The 14632-nt window shown below is 43.7% G+C and overlaps 1 protein-coding gene across 3 annotated transcripts in view; it reads left to right on the top strand.

Annotated features, from left to right (window-relative positions):
* PRPF8 (pre-mRNA processing factor 8) overlaps positions 1 to 14632 on the top strand; it is a 117661-nt gene that overhangs the window by 41636 nt on the left and 61393 nt on the right. For all 3 annotated transcript variants that reach the window (XM_033921365.1, XM_033921363.1, XM_033921364.1), the window contains exons 13-17: positions 1176 to 1310; positions 1981 to 2110; positions 3536 to 3732; positions 3940 to 4146; positions 4395 to 4558. In XM_033921365.1, coding sequence (XP_033777256.1) covers positions 1176 to 1310; positions 1981 to 2110; positions 3536 to 3732; positions 3940 to 4146; positions 4395 to 4558 — 833 coding nt within the window. The remainder of the gene's footprint in view (positions 1 to 1175; positions 1311 to 1980; positions 2111 to 3535; positions 3733 to 3939; positions 4147 to 4394; positions 4559 to 14632) is intronic.

The raw sequence follows: 14632 nt of genomic DNA, 5'->3' as shown, positions 1-14632 counted from the left end.
ATCTGCTGTTTGAGCATAACCCATGTATTGTGGACTGGATGGATTGAACTCAAGAAAGAAAAATAGCAGGTAAGATCAAATGTTTCCATGTTGGGAAATCCAGGGGTCAGAACAAAAGTTATAATGAATCTTGTGCTTACCGCAGTTAAGTTTTTGCATGTGCACATGTTACCCACACACTAAAAAATAGGGTTTTTTTACATTTTAGCACTGGGGCAGAGAAAGCATATTCTGCACAAACCAATTAAGGCAGCTACATTGCTGCATGCTAACTAGCATGTAGTTAATGCATGAGCCCTTACCACCTACAAAATAGGTGTCAATGAGTGCTCGCGTGCTAATGGAAAAATTAGTGTACGGCCATTATTGCCTAAATAGAAAAATTGGCCATTTTCCAGCAGTGCTAAAAGTGGCTTTAGTGTGTGGGAAAAGCCCATGCCGTAGATGGTGTAGGCTACTTTTTTGAGAAAACCAAAAAAACTCTGTGGAGTGACGATGTTCCCAAATGGACTTTATTAGAAAGTATCAAAGTTCCAAAGGTACCTTTGGAACTTTGATACTTTCTAATAAAGTCCATTTGGGAACATCGTCACTCCGCAGAGTTTTTTTGGTTTTCTCTGGATTTTTTTCTTTGTGGATATTTTGGGGTCAATTCCTTTTGTTTTTTGTAGGCTACTTTTTTAGCACTGCTTAATAAAGGCCCCATAGACAGGCAAAATTTAGATGCAAAGGTAAGCCAGCATAAAAGCAGACTTGATTTATGTATAAAAGTGGCAAACCGTTTTCTCCTTGCTTGTATATTTAGCCTGCATCATTTAAACTGTTGGCACAATTGAATATACAAATAAAGTAAAGCACTGATGCTTTATCTTTTGGCTGCTGAACATCCAGCCCAATGTTTGCATCAAATCTTTCAATGATTTTATCTATTTTTTATAGGATAAACAAGCATGGTTGCATCTCCTGTCTGTTCCCCTTAGCTTTTAGTACCATGCTTGTTGACATGTTTTTTATTGTAAATTGCCTAGAAGTATGATAGGCGGTATATCAAATTTTTAATAGAAACTTGTTTAGATTGATTTTTAACTCAAGGATGATAGTTCACTAGGTGTGGCAACCATAGAGGGCTTTTTTCTTTGCAGTAATGTGCTCTGACCAGTGTGCCTCTTTTGCAGTTGGCAGATGGCTTGCAGTATATCTTTGCCCATGTGGGTCAGTTGACTGGAATGTACCGATACAAATACAAACTGATGAGACAGATCCGCATGTGTAAGGACTTGAAACACTTGATCTACTATAGATTCAACACGGTAAGAGATGGTCTGTCTATCATTTTTCAACTTCTGCACTTTTTTCTTCTCATAGATATTCCTTCCTGATCTTCTTGTCTTGTTTACCCTCAAAACTTTTTGTTCTCTGGAAAATGTTTGCTTCTGCCTTATGTGCTGCTTTCTCAGGTTGATGAGAGATTAAAGTAAAAAGATGTTTCTAGGCTGAATTTTTCATTTCTGTGAGACATTGTATGTCATCAATCAGATTGTGTCCAAGTCTTCATGTGTAGACAAGTTTGAGTTTTGAGAAATAAAATATACAGCCCCTGTTCTGTCTCCAAGCCCATGGAGTGGAGGGTGTATCTCTGAAGAAGACAGTACAACTAGGATTGGGGGGGGGGATTGGGGAAAGGGGAGTAAGCTTCATGGGCATGGTTTGCCTACAAGACTGAGAAAAGGAGGTAACATGGCAAGGGATGGTGATCCCTAGGGAGGGATAGTGGAGTCTGGGAGGGGGGAGGTTTTAGTGAATGAAACGGAAGGAAGAAGGTGGTACCAAAAATGACTGACTGATTTAAAAGGCAGTTGATGGGGAATAAGAAAGTAGAGGGTTGCAGAAAAATGCATTTCAAGCTCAGAAAAAGGAAGCATACTTCTCTAAAAATTTGATTTGCCTCCCCACTTAACACTTTTCTTCATTTCTTTGAAGGGTCCTGTAGGCAAGGGGCCTGGCTGTGGCTTTTGGGCTGCAGGCTGGAGAGTTTGGCTGTTTTTCATGCGTGGTATCACTCCTTTGCTAGAGCGATGGCTTGGGAATCTGTTGGCCAGACAGTTTGAAGGTAAGTTCAGTATTAATGTACATCTGTATTCCTGGATTTCTGTTCTGTATATTGGAACATATTTAATTTTTGTAATTCTTTATTCATTTTTCACCTTACAACAAATAAATATATATTAAACATTTGTCAATTAAAACATCATTTGAAATTCTATCATTTATGATATTAGTATATAATAATTTTATCCCATTCCACCCTCCCTTTCATTCTTACATTCAATCAAATGTTTCACATCAATAATCTTTCCTAATGATCTAATCATTTAATAAATTCAAATTCCCCCCTCCCATCCCTTCTACCTTAGATTGTATTTATTTATTTTTTTTGTTTTAAATTCTTTATTCATTTTTGCATGTTACAAGTGTAGCAGTTAAACTCATATGCACTTAAAGATACACACTTGATTAACTCTCATATATGCTTTAAGTATAACATTTCATAACAAATTAATATTCTGTAATATTTTAATAATTATGTAAGAAATCTAATATTTAAATTATTCTTATTGAATAGAATAACCTCCCCTCCCTCCCTACTCAATAATACATAAAAGTATCATTACTGTAGATTGTATTTATAATGTAAAATGGTATCTACTCATTGCAATATTTTGTTAATGGTCCCATATCTCATTAAATTTATTAAAATTCCCTTTTTGTACAGCTAGTCTCTCCATTTTGTAAATATGACATATTGAATTCCACCATAAATTATAATTGTCTATTCCAATTTTTCCAATTACTTGTGATCTGTTGTATGGCGACTCCTGTCACAATCATTAAAAGTTTATTATTCTTTGATGAAATTTGGCTCTTTGTTCTTATTGCCATACCAAATAAAATTGTATTATAGGATAATGCCACATGATTCTCCAATAAACAATTAATTTGGGGCCAAATTGGTTTCCAAAAAGTCATAATAAAGGGACAGTAGAGTAATAAATGATCTAAAGTCCCTGCTTCAAGATTACAGTGCCAGCATCTATTAGATTTAAAGGAGTCTAACTTTTGTAATCGAACTGGGGTCCAAAATGCTCTATGTAACAAAAAGAACCAAGTTTGTTTCATAGATACGGACACTGTACATCTCATCCGCCAAGACCAAATTCGTGGCCACTGAGACGCATTAATTTGATGCTTAATCTCAAATGGTTGCAACTGAAGCAAGCTATTCAGGAGGGGTTCCCTGAATGGAAAAATCTTAATAATCAGTATAGTTTGGAATTTTTGTGCTTTCAGGCAAACTTCCTGGGACACCAAGCCGCACAGTGGTATAAATTGATATCTGGATATATAAATAATAAACCTAAGACAGGTCTTAGAGACATTTGGATCATTGAGATTAAGCATATTTAATTTTTGGATCATACATCTAGTAGAAATATTGGCTCCAGTCTGTGGTCATGTATTTTATATATTCTCTCAGGCCGTCACTCCAAAGGAGTTGCTAAGACTGTAACAAAACAGCGTGTGGAGTCTCACTTTGACTTGGAGTTACGAGCAGCTGTTATGCATGATATTCTGGATATGATGCCTGAGGGAATCAAGCAAAACAAAGCCAGGACCATCCTGCAGCATTTGAGTGAGGCCTGGAGGTGCTGGAAAGCCAACATCCCCTGGAAGGTGGGTGTAGCCTATTATTTGCTCCTCTGCTTACCAAATGTAATCTTTTCTGAGCTCTTTGGGGAGGACGGGATAGAAATCAAATAAATAAATGGGAGCTTTTCATGCACATACAGCAGCATACTCTCCTATGCTATCCTTGCTTGTCATTTAAGTGATTTTTGAAGCACATCTTTCATTCTTTGTTCTTGAATGTCATTTTTACAGGTACCTGGGCTTCCAACTCCAATAGAGAACATGATTCTGCGCTATGTTAAGGCAAAAGCAGACTGGTGGACTAACACAGCACATTACAATAGAGAACGTATCCGTCGTGGGGCCACTGTGGACAAAACTGTCTGCAAGAAGAACTTAGGTCGATTGACTAGGTTGTACTTGAAAGCTGAGCAGGAGAGGCAGCACAACTACCTGAAGGTAAAACTCTTAGGCTATGGAACACCACTTTAGGATATTAATGCAGAATAGTTGAACCCTACCACTGGTTCCCAAACTCATCCTGGGGGATAGGCAGGCTGTCAGGTTTCCAGAGTTTAGAGCAATAGTGCTTGCTAATGTTGCATATATCTTATGTTGGCTGACTGTGGATATTATTAAAAGGTCACTTGATTGAGAATCCATGAGGAAAGGAGTACGCTAACAACACTTCTGTGTTCTGTGTGTAGGATGGCCCATACATCACAGCTGAAGAGGCGGTTGCTGTGTACACCACCACTGTACATTGGCTGGAGAGCAGGAGATTCTCTCCCATCCCTTTTCCTCCCCTCTCTTACAAGCATGATACCAAGCTGCTGATTCTGGCTCTAGAGAGGCTGAAGGAAGCTTACAGGTAAGAAAGACACTGCATTGGGATGGAGCATCCGCTTTGTGGCATTTTATTAAACATGTAGCCTTAAGCAGTGGCACTGGCATGCATGGTATGGGCACTGCCTGTAGATTTTAAGTGATATTGCACTTGGCAGTGTCCATACCAGGTTTCGTGGATGACGCCCTCAGGCTGTTAACAGCAGCAATGGACACTGTAGCCACAAAAGTTGTGCCTGGCTGTGCCTTCTATGTTTTACACACTCATTTTATGTTATATGACTGCACAATCACCATAAGATAACAACTCTGATGCAAGCTTTAAAGTGCCAAAACACGGGCCTAGGTTGAGTTGGATCTTTTGGTGAACGTTGAGAGCTCTTTATATTTGTGATTCAATAAAATTGGCATATGCATCTCCTCAGGCCTCCTCTTTTTTTGGGAAGCTATTGATCTGGCTCTACTCCTTTTTATTTTATTTTATTTTTTTTAAGACTCTTTCTTATAATGTTACCAAATAATATATAAAGCAATTTGTAAGGTAACTTTTTCAATTAGTAATGATTAACTTAACACATTACAGAGAATCAATCAGGTGAATAACAGAGAAAAAATTTTAAAAAATTAATTTACAATTCCCTGTTCAGCAGACATTTCTTTACCCCAAAACAACCCATAAGGAATTTACCCAGCTTTATTGTGAAGGAAACGTTCTTTTTTTTTAATCTTTATTCAAGTGTACAAACATCAAAACATTAAAATTAAATATATCACTTGACAATCTTTCTAATTTATCTTATAATAGATAAAATTACCTCCCTTCCCTCCCATCATTCCCGCTATTATTTTTCCCAGTATGAATAATAATATATAAACCTCCCCCCTCCCAACATTAAACGGTGTATATTTCTTTTTTTTTTTTTAATAATTCTTTATTCATTTTCAAATTTTACATGAAGTGTACAAAATATTGAATTACAACTAATGAATACACAATATCACTTTTATATCTAATACATAATATTCTAAACATATTTTTATCCCCTCTCCCTCCCCCCACCCTTCAAGTACTTTCCAATCACCCCATACATATTGTATATCATATTATAACATGTTGTGTAAAAATTATTTTCACTACCCCCCCTCCATGTGTGTCACAAAGAAGATATTGAAAAGAAGAAGAGAAATCCTACTTTATCCCAGGACAAGCAGGCATGATATTCTCACATGTGGGTGACGTCATCTACGGAGCCCCGATGCGGAAGCATTTTCAAGCAAACTTGATTGAAGGTTTAAGTTTGCTCTGCTGCTCCACGCATGCGTGCCTTCCTGCTCCACTAGGGGGTGCATCCCCTCGTGGTCTCCAGTTCAAAATTTTCCGCGAGCCTAGAAGACGTGTTTTTCAGGCTCTGCCCCAACTGCCTTCTAGCACCGCGATTTTTTCTTGTTTTTTTACGATTAAGTCGCTGTGCGCGAATTCCTTACCTTTTTACTTGATTCCTGCTTCGTTTTCAACGACCCGGAGGCTTCCGGGTCCCCGTGGCCGCGTGGCTAATCGAGCCGCGGCTACTTTCGATTTAATGTCCCGGCCTTTGACCGGCTTTAAAAAGTGCACCCGGTGCGAGCGGCTTCTTTCTCTCACAGATCCGCATCGCCGGTGCATCCTTTGTCTGGGGGCGGCTCATCCAACCGACTCCTGCCCCCAGTGCGCTATTTTCCAAAACCGGGCCCTCCGCCGAAGAAAAGCCCGCATGGCAGATCTCTTCACCCCGGACCAACCCTCCACCTCGGCCTCGAGGTCGGCCCTGGCCTCGGCCCCGGCCTTGACCTCGGCCCCGGAAACCTCGGCATCGCCTCGAGACTCGACCCCGAAGCCCTCGGGACAACAGAAAGCCTCGGCTCCGGGTAAGTCCCCTCTTCCCTCTTCAGGTTCTGTAACAGCGAAGAAGCCAGCCTCGGGGACAACGGCGACGCATGGCGGAAGCCCCATGCTTACAGCCCCGTCTAAACCCTCCAAGCCTTCGGGCCGTGCCTCCACCACACGGGAATACTCTGATACGAGGTCGCCCCCGGTGGAGCGCACCGAGGCAGTGGACATGCCTTCGATGCTGTCCGTGCCCGTCTTCCAGGACCTACTCCGAGCGATGATCACGTCGGAGCTGTCCGCCGCAATGGCCCAGTTTCAATCGGCCTCGACCTCGAGTGTGCCAGACCAGCCTGAGCCTCATACCGAACAACCTCGAGGAAAGGTGCGCAACCCTCGCCGCATCCCATCCTCCTCGGACTCCTTGCCGAGACGCCCGAGACGTTCCCCCTCTGCGGACCGCCGAGGGGCAAAACGTCGGGCTAGAACGACAGAAACCTCGAACCGCCGTACCTCCAAGAAGGCCCGAGGTTCACCAACCCTACGAGGCCGTTCTCCCACACCTCGTACAGGACCACTAAGGGTGGCTGAGTTATCACTCTCCAACCCGCGCATCCTCCGAACTCCCCCTCGGACGCATTCTCCGAGGGAGTCCGGATCGAGGTCACCAATCCGACATCGATCGGTACCCCTAACCCCGGCATCGTCTCCGAGGGGCTCCTCGAGACGCCGAAGATCGACAACCCCGGAACACTCTCACAGTGCTTCCCCAGCCTCGGAACATGGATCAGAGCATGAACCTCGATACTCGAGGGAAGCCTCCTTATCCTTCTCCACCCGACGAAGGTCTCGTTCCCCGACCCCGCACGGGGCCCCGGGGACATCTCGCCCATCCTTCACTCGCTTTGTCCAAGACATGGGCCACGCATTGGACTTAGACCTCCAGTCCGACTCCAGATACTCTAAGGAGTACCTGGCGGAGCTGGATATGCCATCACTGCCCAGAGAGTCCCTTCGCTTACCACCTAACCCGGTACTCCAACAGACCTTCTTCAGGAACCTGGAGACCCCCTACATGGTCACGGCCGTACCCTCCAAAATGGAGGCCAAGTACCGCACAGTACCTTACCCGGGATTCGAGCAACCACAGCTCTCCCACCAATCGCTGCTAGTGGAATCCTCCTTGAAAAAGGCTCACCCGTCCCGGGTCTCAGCAGCGGTCCCCCCAGGCCGAGAAGGCCGAACCCTGGACAAGTTCGGCAGGAGACTATACCAAAACGCAATGATGGCCTCTAGGGTGCAAAGCTACACTTTCACCTTCACATCATACCTCAAACACCTCATTGGACTATTGAGAGCCTTTGAGACTGACCTACCGGCCTCCCGACAGGGAACGTTCGGCCTACTCTTAGAGTCCCTCTCCAACCTGCGCCTTCATCTATTCCACGCGGCCTACGATGGCTTCGAACTCTCCTCCAGAGAAGCAGCCTTCGCTATCGCCATGCGCCGACTAGCTTGGCTGCGCCTGGTCGACATGGACCCCAACTTACAGGACCGGTTGGCTAACCTCCCCTGCGTGGGAAAGGAATTGTTCAATGACACTATTGAAGCGGCGACAAAACGCCTCTCCGAACATGAACGCTCGTTTGCCGCCCTTGTCCGGCAAAAGCCCAAACCGCCAGCGCCCAGGCCATACAGGGCCCCTCCGCGGCGCTACCCACAAAAGTCCACCCCTGCTTTCTCGCGGCCCCCACCCAGACGTCCGCAAGCCCATCACAGGGCCATGCCCAAGTCTCAACCGCCCGCGACCACCAAACCATCCCCGTCCTTTTGACGGGACACGCGGAAGGGGGCGGGCCCCCTCCGCCATAGTCCCAGGCCGCCTTCCCATCGGAGGTCGACTCAAAGCCTTTTACCCTCGCTGGGAACAACTCACGTCGGACACATGGGTCCTTGGCGTGATCTCATCAGGGTACTCTCTCAACTTTCGGGCCATTCCCCCGGACAATCCCCCAAGGAATTGCCCTCCCAACCGGACTCAGCTACCTCTACTCCTCTCCGAAGCTCGAGACCTGCTTCGCCTGAGAGCAGTGGAGAAGGTCCCCCCCGACCAACGGGGGAAGGGCTTCTACTCCCGTTACTTCCTGGTACCGAAAAAAACGGGAGACCTACGCCCAATACTAGACTTGAGACGCCTCAACAAATTCCTGGTACGGGAAAAGTTTCGGATGCTCTCACTACCAACACTCTACCCCCTGATCGACGAGGGCGACTGGCTCTGCTCCCTCGATCTCAAGGAGGCGTACACACATGTCCCAGTGCACCCCGCTCACCGCAAGTTTTTGCGTTTCCAAGTAGGGGACTGGCACCTACAATACCGAGTCCTCCCCTTCGGACTAGCATCATCACCTCGGGTCTTCACCAAGTGCCTCGTGGTGGTAGCAGCAACCTTACGCTCCCAGGGCCTCCAGGTATTCCCCTACCTGGACGACTGGCTAATCAAAGCCCCGTCCAAAGAAGGGGTTATCTCAGCGACCCAACAGACTATTACCTACCTACAAAGTCTGGGGTTCGAAATAAACTTCCCAAAATCTCAACTACTCCCCTCGCAGTCCCTACAGTTCATCGGGGCCACGCTGGACACGGTTCGCCTCCGTTCCTTCCTCCCCCCTCCGCGCCTGGAGGCGTTAGTAAGTCTGAGCCGAAGGATCTCTCGGCTGACCTCAGTATCAGCCCGACAGATGATGACCCTCCTGGGCCACATGGCCTCCACCGTCCATGTCACACCCTTCGCCCGCCTCCATCTGAGAATCCCTCAATGGACCCTGGCGTCTCAATGGCGTCAAGACCGGGACCCGATCGACCACTCCGTGACAGTGACTCCTTCATTGCAACGATCGCTCCGCTGGTGGGCCGATTCTTCAAATCTCTCCAAAGGTTTGCTCTTCCCCACCCCACCCCACAGCAAGGTACTCACCACGGACTCGTCGGAGTACGCTTGGGGAGCCCATCTGGACGGCCTACGCACCCAAGGAATGTGGTCAGCACAAGACCGCCGCTGCCACATCAACGTGCTAGAACTTCGGGCCATCTACCTCGCAGCTGTAGCCTTCCAACATCTGCTTCGCGACCGAGTGGTTCTCATCCGAACCGACAATCAAGTAGCGATGTACTACGTAAACAAACAAGGGGGCACAGGGTCTTGGCCCCTTTGTCGGGAAGCCCTGCGCCTCTGGAAATGGGCAATCTCCAACAACACCTTCCTTCGGGCGGTGTACATACAGGGAGAACAAAACTGCCTGGCGGACAGACTCAGCCGCCTCCTCCAGCCACACGAGTGGTCACTACACTCTCAGGCCCTACGAGGAGTGTTCGAACGGTGGGGGACGCCTCAAATAGACCTGTTCGCGTCTCCTCACAATCACAAGCTGCCTCTCTTCTGCTCCCGGATATACTCCCCGGACCGGCTCGAGGCCGACGCCTTCCTCCTCGATTGGGAGGGAAGGTTCCTGTACGCGTTCCCGCCGTTTCCTCTGATACTGCGGACGCTTGTCCACCTGAAAACAGTACAAGCCACCCTGATCCTGATTGCCCCTCGCTGGCCACGCCAGCCGTGGTTTTCCCTTCTACTTCAACTCAGTGTCAGAGATCCACTGCCTCTGCCTCTGTTTCCCTCTCTACTGTCACAGGGTCAGGGTTCACTGTTACATCCCAATCTTCAATCTCTTCATCTGAATGCTTGGTTTCTCTCCCCCTAACTGCTCTCCCCGTGTCTCAATCAGTCAAGGAGATATTGGAGGCCTCTAGAAAAACCTCGACGAGAACCTGCTACTCCCAAAAGTGGACCAGATTCTCAACCTGGTGCTCCTCCCACAGCCAGGACCCGGTGTCGGTCCCCGTCCCCCTGGTCCTTGACTATCTACTTCAACTATCTCATTCCGGACTAAAGACCAACTCCATTCGAGTACACCTCAGTGCGATTGCGGCCTTTCATCAGCCCCTGGAAGGGAAAGCCCTCTCGCTCCATCCCTTAGTCACTCGCTTCATGAAGGGCCTGCTGAACGTCCACCCCCCTCTCAAACCCCCCCCGGTGGTTTGGGACCTTAACGTGGTTCTGGCTCAACTAATGAAACCTCCATTTGAGCCCCTAGACAAATGCCATCCAAAATTCCTCACTTGGAAGGTAATTTTCCTACTCGCGCTCACGTCCGCACGGCGGGTTAGTGAGCTACAAGCTCTGGTAGCGGACCCACCCTTCACGGTATTCCATCACGACAAGGTGGTACTCCGCACCCATCCAAAGTTCCTACCTAAAGTAGTGTCTGATTTCCATCTCAATCAGTCCATTGTCTTACCTGTGTTTTTTCCCAAGCCCCACTCTCACCCCGGAGAAGTGGCGCTCCACACTCTTGACTGCAAAAGAGCGTTGGCCTTTTACCTCCAACGCACTCAGCCACACCGGAAAGTCCCACAATTGTTTTTGTCCTTCGACCCAAACCGGTTAGGTCACCCAGTTTCCAAACGCACCTTGTCCAACTGGTTGGCCGATTGCATCTCCTTTTGCTACGCTCAGGCTGGTCTCGCGCTGCATGGTCGAGTAACGGGACACAAAGTCCGAGCGATGGCAGCCTCCGTAGCCTTCCTCAGGTCAACACCTATTGAGGAAATCTGCAAGGCTGCCACATGGTCTTCGGTTCATACCTTCACCTCCCACTACTGTCTGGACTCCCTGTCCAGAAGCGATGGCCGGTTCGGCCAATCGGTGTTGCGAAATCTATTTGCTTAAATTGCCAACTTCCCTCCATCCCTCTTCAGTAAGCTTGGAGGTCACCCACATGTGAGAATATCATGCCTGCTTGTCCTGGGATAAAGCACAGTTACTTACCGTAACAGGTGTTATCCAGGGACAGCAGGCATATATTCTCACAACCCACCCACCTCCCCGAGGTTGGCTTCTTGGCTAGTTAAGTGAACTGGAGACCACGAGGGGATGCACCCCCTAGTGGAGCAGGAAGGCACGCATGCGTGGAGCAGCAGAGCAAACTTAAACCTTCAATCAAGTTTGCTTGAAAATGCTTCCGCATCGGGGCTCCGTAGATGACGTCACCCACATGTGAGAATATATGCCTGCTGTCCCTGGATAACACATGTTACGGTAAGTAACTGTGCTATTCATTCACTACAATATTTTGTCAATGGCCCCCATATTTTTATAAATTTAGGATATGTCCCTCTTTGTATTGTTATTGCTCTTTCCATTTTGAATATATGACAAATTGTATTCCACCAAAATGTATAATTAAGGTTACTATGATTCTTCCAGTTATTAGTTATATGCTGAATGGCAACCCCTGTCATGACTAGTAAAAGCTTATTATTTTCTGGTGAAATTTGACTTTCTTTTCTCATCATCATTCCAAATAACACTGTATCATATGATATTGCTACATGATTTTCCATCAATTTATTAATTTGTGGCCAAATTGCATTCCAAAAACTTTTAATGTAGGGACAATGATACAGTAAATGATCCAACGTCCCAGGTTCCAGATTACAGTGCCAGCATTTATTGGACTTAGAACTATCTAATTTTTGCAAACGTGTAGGGAACCCAACCTGAATGGCCTGCTTCAATTGCAACCATTTAAAACTTTGTGTTTTACTAAGACCAAATCTATGTTGCAATTGTGAAAGTTCCAGCAGTTTACCTTCTAAAATAACATCATTTAGAGATCGAATGCCTGCAATAATCCAGTTCTTCCAAAGGATTTGAGCTCCGCCAATTTTGATCTTGGAGTTTATCCATAGAGACTGATTAGTTGACTTGTTTATTGGGATAGGTGTTAATTTACTAATAAACCTCAACGTTTTCCAATTAATATCTTATTTTCTCTGTATCTTCTAGGCATGTTAATACTTGGAAGATGAACTAAATTTAGGGGAAACATAAGGAGCCATTCCAATTACAACCAATCTGGTGCATTATCTATAAGTTCTGGGAGGATCCAATACATACCCTGACGTAGAATATAGGCTTGATGGTACCTATAAAAATTTGGAAAATTTACCCCTCCCTCCTTAATTGATTTTTGCAAAGTCACTAAAGCTATTCTAGGTATTTTACCAAGCCAAAGAAATTTCGTTAAAATGCTATTAAGCTTTTTATAAAAGGACCCCTGAAAATAAATAGGTATCATACTCATTTGGTAACAAACTACAGGCAACATCATCATTTTAATAGTTTGAACTCTCCCCCACCAAGAAATATGTAAAGGGTTCCATTGCTCACACAACTCCGTAACTTTTTTTATACAAATTTTTCATTCTCTTTTACAGTATCTTCAATTGTATTTTTAACTTGAATGCCAAGATATTTAAATCCTTCTTCCTTCCATATGAACGGAAAATCTTCAAATAGTCCTTTTACACAATGAACATTTAAAGGTATAATTTCCGACTTACTCCAGTTAATTTTATACCCTGAAAATTTACCAAACATATCAATTAATTCTAATAGACATGATAAGGTAGACTGTGGATTTCTCAAATAAAGTAAAATATCATCCGCATAAGCCAAAATTTTATATTCCATATCAGAATATGGAATACCCTGTATCCCCCTTGCTTGCTGTATTGCTAATAATAAGGGTTCTAATACAACATCAAATAACAAAGGAGATAAAGGACATCCTTGTCTAACTCCCCTTTGCAATTTAAAACCTTCAGATATCATATTATTAATACTTAATCTTGCATTCGGGAAGCTATACAATGTTTTTACCATTTGTATAAATCCAGAACCTATACCAAACCATTCTAAAGCTTGATACATAAAATTCCATTCTACTCTATCAAACGCTTTTTCTGCATCCAATGAAACTGTAAAAGCCAGTTCATCCATTTTTTTTGATAAATTTAACATATGAAACAATAATCTAGAGTTATTAGAGGAGTGCCTTTTAGCAATAAAACCAGTCTGATGCGTGTCTATAATATGTGGGAGAGCTTTGGCTAATCTCAAAGCCAATATTTTCGCCAAAAGTTTGTTATCAACATTTATTAAAGATATAGGCCTGTAGTTCGAAACCAAAGTAGGATCTTTATTTGGCTTAGGCAAAACTATTACTACTGATTCAGCCATAGTACCTTTAATATTTCCTTTTATAAGTTGTGTTTGATATAAATTTAGTAAAAATGGGGAAAGGACATTTTGAAATGTTTTATAAAATTCTACTGTATAACCATCACCACCTGGAGCGGATCCAACTCTAAGAGATCTCAATGCTGTTTCTAATTCTTTTAATGATATAGGTTCATCTAAACTCCGTTTTATATGATCAGGAACCTTAGGTCCATTAATTAAATCTAAAAAATTTTTACCATCTTTTTGCCTCTCCAAATAAGGCTCGGAAGAATACAGGTCCTTATAAAATTTTAGAAATTGTTTTAAAATTATATCTGTTTGATTTGTTATTATACCATTATCATCTTTTATCCCATTAATATTAGTTTTTCTTTTTTTTTCTTTAAGATAATTCGCTAATAATCTTCCCGCCTTATTAGAATTTCCATAATACATTGTTTGCTTGGAAAACAAATCTCTTCTTATCATTTTTGAAGTTAATTCATTATATTTACCTTTTGCTTTCAAAAGAGCTTGCAAAACCTCATGTTCCCATTTACTTACCAATTTAGTTTCTAATATTTTAATTTCTTTTTCTAACTCTATATACTGCATTTTAATCTGTTTCCTAACAAAAGCTGAATATGATATAATATTACCTCTCATAGTTGCTTTAAATGCATCCCATACATTTTCAATAGATGTATCCTCCACTAAATTCATTTGAAAGAAATCATTAATTTTTTGTTTTAAAATTTTCCAAAAATTTGTCATCCACCAGCAATGCATTATCAAATCTCCAAAGAGGTCTTCTATTCTCTAACTGATCTAATTGTAATTCTATCCATACTCCCGCATGATCCGAAATAATAATAGGATCTATGGAAGCTTTAATCACTTGTTGCATCTTATGTGATGAAATAAAAATATAATCTATTCTTGAAAATGATTTATGAACCTGTGAACAAAATGAAAATTCCTGATCATTAAAATGAAGAATACGCCATATATCCTTCAAATCACATGATTGAGCCAAATTATCTAAACCTAAAGATTTTATGCTTTTACCTGGTTTTTTATCCAATAATGGATCCATTACAGCATTAAAATCT

Source organism: Geotrypetes seraphini, chromosome 15 (assembly GCF_902459505.1).
Source record: "Geotrypetes seraphini chromosome 15, aGeoSer1.1, whole genome shotgun sequence".
Classification (NCBI taxonomy): domain Eukaryota; kingdom Metazoa; phylum Chordata; class Amphibia; order Gymnophiona; family Dermophiidae; genus Geotrypetes; species Geotrypetes seraphini.
The sequence above is the reverse complement of the archived record's forward strand: the minus strand, read 5'-3'. Positions and strand labels throughout refer to the sequence as shown.